Genomic DNA, 3543 nt, shown 5'->3' with positions numbered 1-3543 from the left:
TGTTGTTTGTTTTTTATTCTCTAAAGATGCAGATTAAATCAGTCTGTTTCCAGTCCAGTGAGACCACAGTGTGATCGTTAACAGGCGCTGTTCTGCACAAAGAGAGGTGGCGTGCACGCTCTCCCGAGACCTTGGTTCCTTCATTTATAAGATCACTGTTCTTACAGTCCACTTTGCTGTCGTCTTTAGTGTATCTGTGGAGAGGCACCATGAAGGGGATTTGCTCAACAAAACAAAAAAGGTGGGTGTATGTGTGTGTTTGTGTTTGTGTGTGAGGCAGAGAAGGAAAGAAAACTCTGAGTGGGGCTAAGCTGAGATTTCCTACATTCAGATGAAGAGTGTAATTACAGCAGAAAGAGGAGGCATATGGCACTGGTGCAGATGTGTTTACACAGTGCACTCAGCTGGGGTTGGCTCATTATCAGAGACAGAGGAGAGGCAGGAGAGCAAGGGCAATCCCTTGTTCTTCTGTCTCTGGTGTGAGAACAAGCCTGCTTTAGTGAGAGAGATAAGCTGCTTCCTCACCTCAAAACCTCCCAGCCACTTTGCAGAAATGACGCGAACGAGTGTGTGTGTGCGTGTGACTGTGTGTTGGGGGGGTGGTGGTGCTGCTGCTGCTTCTGTTTTTCCGTCTACTTCTTCACCACACCACCTGTGCTCTCCACGTTTACAGGTATCGTGGTCTCTGAGCACTCGATGGCCGGTCTGATCAAAGGCGCCTCGATGGTGAGAATCCCCTCGGGAGACAGGGCGGAGGTCACCTTCTCAACATTAGCTGTGGAGGGGAGACTGGAGGGAACAAGGCAACACAATTAGGTTGTAAGTGTCGGCAACATCTTAAAAAAAGTCCTCCTCTTGCATTTATATAAAAAAAAGCATCACTAAAGCATGACAGAGTGAAATATCAGTGCCCTCAAACAGCCTTTATGGGGGAAAATGAGACCAGTTTACTTTGTCCCCCTCATTGTGTGCTGTGGCCCCTGGATGGCAGCAGAGCCCTACGCAGCTGAAAACACAGAGGAGGGATGAACGCGAGGAGGTGGAGACTGCTGCTGCTGCTGCTGTTTTTCAGAGCATGAAATTCAGCTATCAGCAGCAGCCAGCCCTCCACAGGCCGAACCAGCCCAGAGCTGGAGATACTCTCTGCAGCAAAGCCACGATAAGAGAACGACAGGAATCTGAACCAGGGCTGCGAAAGGCCGCCATCAAACAGCCACAGCAAACTAGTTTTAATAAGAATCTGTTTAGAAGTTGACATATTGTCGGCCTTTTTCGTCTATTACTGTCAGCAGAAGCAAAACTAATCTGGGTTAAACTGAAGTCTACAAGCTTATCTGGTTATAATTATTGAAGTTTAAAACACATGAGCCACTTACGTGTATTTCCTGGTGAAGGTCCTGGACACAAATCCGTGCTCATCCTTCCTCTCCTCATGTTTGCCTAAGGACACAGACAACATATTCTGTTAGCTAAATGTGGCACTAATCTGAACGACACGCTCTCATTTCAGGAGTTACAGATGAAGTGTTATATTTTATTTTCCCCCTCCATTCTGCATGAAGACATCTTGTGTGTGTTTGTAAAAAAAAAAAAAAAGAAGAAGCATATTTTAGGGAAAGAAAAGAGATGCTGCAGAAGGAGAGGGAACGGCTCTGAGTACCTGTTCCAGGCAGAGTTCACATCAGCGTTGTCATCCATAATTTTACACCACTCACATTGAAATGAGGTAGGCGTGTGAACCACTACACCTCATAACTGTCATTATACCATTACCAGTTGCTTAAAAAAATAGGTTTGATTGCAGTTTTTAATGCTCAGACTAAAGTGGATTCAGTATTGTGAGGATTCTCAACATTTGGGTGATGTTTGAATAGTGTTTTTCCATTTTGTTTTTGTAATTAAAATCCTTAATCATGGCTCAATTCAAGTAAACTACTGCAGAAATTGTCCAAATTATAAAGAATATGAAGCGGGGATCTGCTTCAGCTCGGCATAAAGGTGCAGCTTTGCGGAGCCCTTTGTGGTGGTATTTTTATCTCGCACATCCCCCTCCTCCCCTGTGTGGCAATACCAGCCACAGAAGATCCCCACCAGTCTTAATCATGTACATGTCCTGCCAGTGCCACAGACACTCAGATGGCTGGCTGTGATCCTGGCTCCACAGTCATGTGTTTGTTGTGACAACGGGCTCATAGAGGATGCTTTCCTCTGGGACCTGTCCTCTTTTCAACACGGAGACACTGCCAGTGCGAGCGCGTGTCCGGTTGGGCCAGGCGGGCACTTCTTAAACATGAGGGATCATTAGTTTGGAGCGTGCATGACGGCAAATGAGCAGAGGGCTGTTGCATTAAGAGGTAGCACTCTGATGTTTATACAGAGCTCTAATGTGATCTGGTGACATATTAGATATATGAGGTGGCCAAATTCCACTTGGACTGATCCTGAGCTTTGTTTGTCTTTATTGTCCCTGGCTCTGTCCAATCTCTCACCAGTGGGAGATTGGACCAGGCTCTGGACCCTGTGTTTGGATAGGATCCAGCACTCCTTTTAAAGTAGCCTAGCAGACACTCAGGGTGCGTCACGGCTAAATCCCCTACTTCAGGTATGTGAGGCTTTGTGGCATGACAGACTGAAGACTGGCAGAGGAAGAGGAGCTCAACTCTGAACGGGCAACGAAATCTGAGCTGTTGTAAAAGAGTCGACTCCCACACGCTGGGTTGCGTGTTGTTTTGCATCTAGCAGGCATGCTTCCCAAAGCCCCCACCCTTCAGTGTGCCGGAGCTCAGTGCATTGTCTCAAGATATTATGTAACTCTGCAGCAATGCATCTGCCTGACAAAAAGTTTTTCCTTCCTTTTCATATTGTTCTGTACTGTCCTGGAAATTACCTTCAACACAGGCTTTTCTATCTATACTGTACGGTCATAATACCACTGTGGCCCTTTCATCAGCATGCAGGAGGTGACAATGCAACACAAACACAATAGTGACAATAAATAAAAGGCTCACCAGTGATTTCCACCACTCCGTCCTTGGTTTTCACCACCAGCTCCTCAGGTGAGAAGTGATTGACATCCAGACACACCTTCCAGCTGTCCTGGGTCTGTTTGATCTCTGACATGCCGCTGCTCATCTGGCGGGACAGGGCACGAGCCTGGTGGGCCTGGGCCTGGGCCTGGACCTGGGCCTGAGCCTGGGCCATCATGTTGGCGGCGGCGGGGTACATCACCGGGGTGTGAGGCATCATGGCGCTCATGTCCGGGGTCAGGACGGAGGGCCGCATGTACCCCGGCCAGTGGGTGCTGGGGAATGTGCCAAAGTCCTCGGGCAGGGCTGGCATGCCGAAGGACTGGTCGAAGATGCGGTGGCTCTGGTGCCAGTCGCGGAATGGGTCCCAGCTTGGGGTGCGGAGCAGGGTGAAAGGAATACGTCTCTCAGACATGGCTGCTGTGGAGGTTGTTGTTGTTGTTGTTGTTGTGGTGGTGGAGAGTTGCTGGCTGCAGGTGCAGAGCCCTTTGGCCTCTCTGTAAAATGTTATCCTTAC

General features: G+C 48.4%; 1 protein-coding gene across 1 annotated transcript; it reads right to left on the bottom strand.

The window, feature by feature from the left end:
* hspb1 (heat shock protein family B (small) member 1) lies at window positions 1–3543 on the bottom strand. The gene is made up of 3 exons (XM_085797397.1): window positions 3009–3543; window positions 1377–1440; window positions 1–789 (listed from the first exon to the last, which is right to left on the bottom strand). Exons 1-3 carry the CDS (start codon window positions 3439–3441, stop codon window positions 633–635), a joined length of 654 nt encoding a protein of 217 aa, XP_085653523.1. The 5' UTR covers window positions 3442–3543; the 3' UTR covers window positions 1–632.

The sequence above is a fragment of the Trachurus japonicus genome, chromosome 14, assembly GCF_045865225.1.
Source record: "Trachurus japonicus isolate A0001 chromosome 14, Traja_1.0".
In the NCBI taxonomy this organism is placed as follows: domain Eukaryota; kingdom Metazoa; phylum Chordata; class Actinopteri; order Carangiformes; family Carangidae; genus Trachurus; species Trachurus japonicus.
The sequence above is the reverse complement of the archived record's forward strand: the minus strand, read 5'-3'. Positions and strand labels throughout refer to the sequence as shown.

What these genes read in the sequence shown, in the direction of transcription:
- hspb1 (XM_085797397.1), bottom strand. Translation starts at nt 3,441, where the DNA reads ATGTCTGAGAGACGTATTCCTTTCACCCTGCTCCGCACCCCAAGCTGG. An exon ending in CGGAGTGGTGGAAATCACTG is followed by an intron (nt 1,441 to 3,008) that starts GTGAGCCTTTTA and finishes CTGTGTCCTTAG; the next exon opens with GCAAACATGAGGAGAGGAAG. An exon ending in ACCTTCACCAGGAAATACAC is followed by an intron (nt 790 to 1,376) that starts GTAAGTGGCTCA and finishes TGTTCCCTCCAG; the next exon opens with TCTCCCCTCCACAGCTAATG.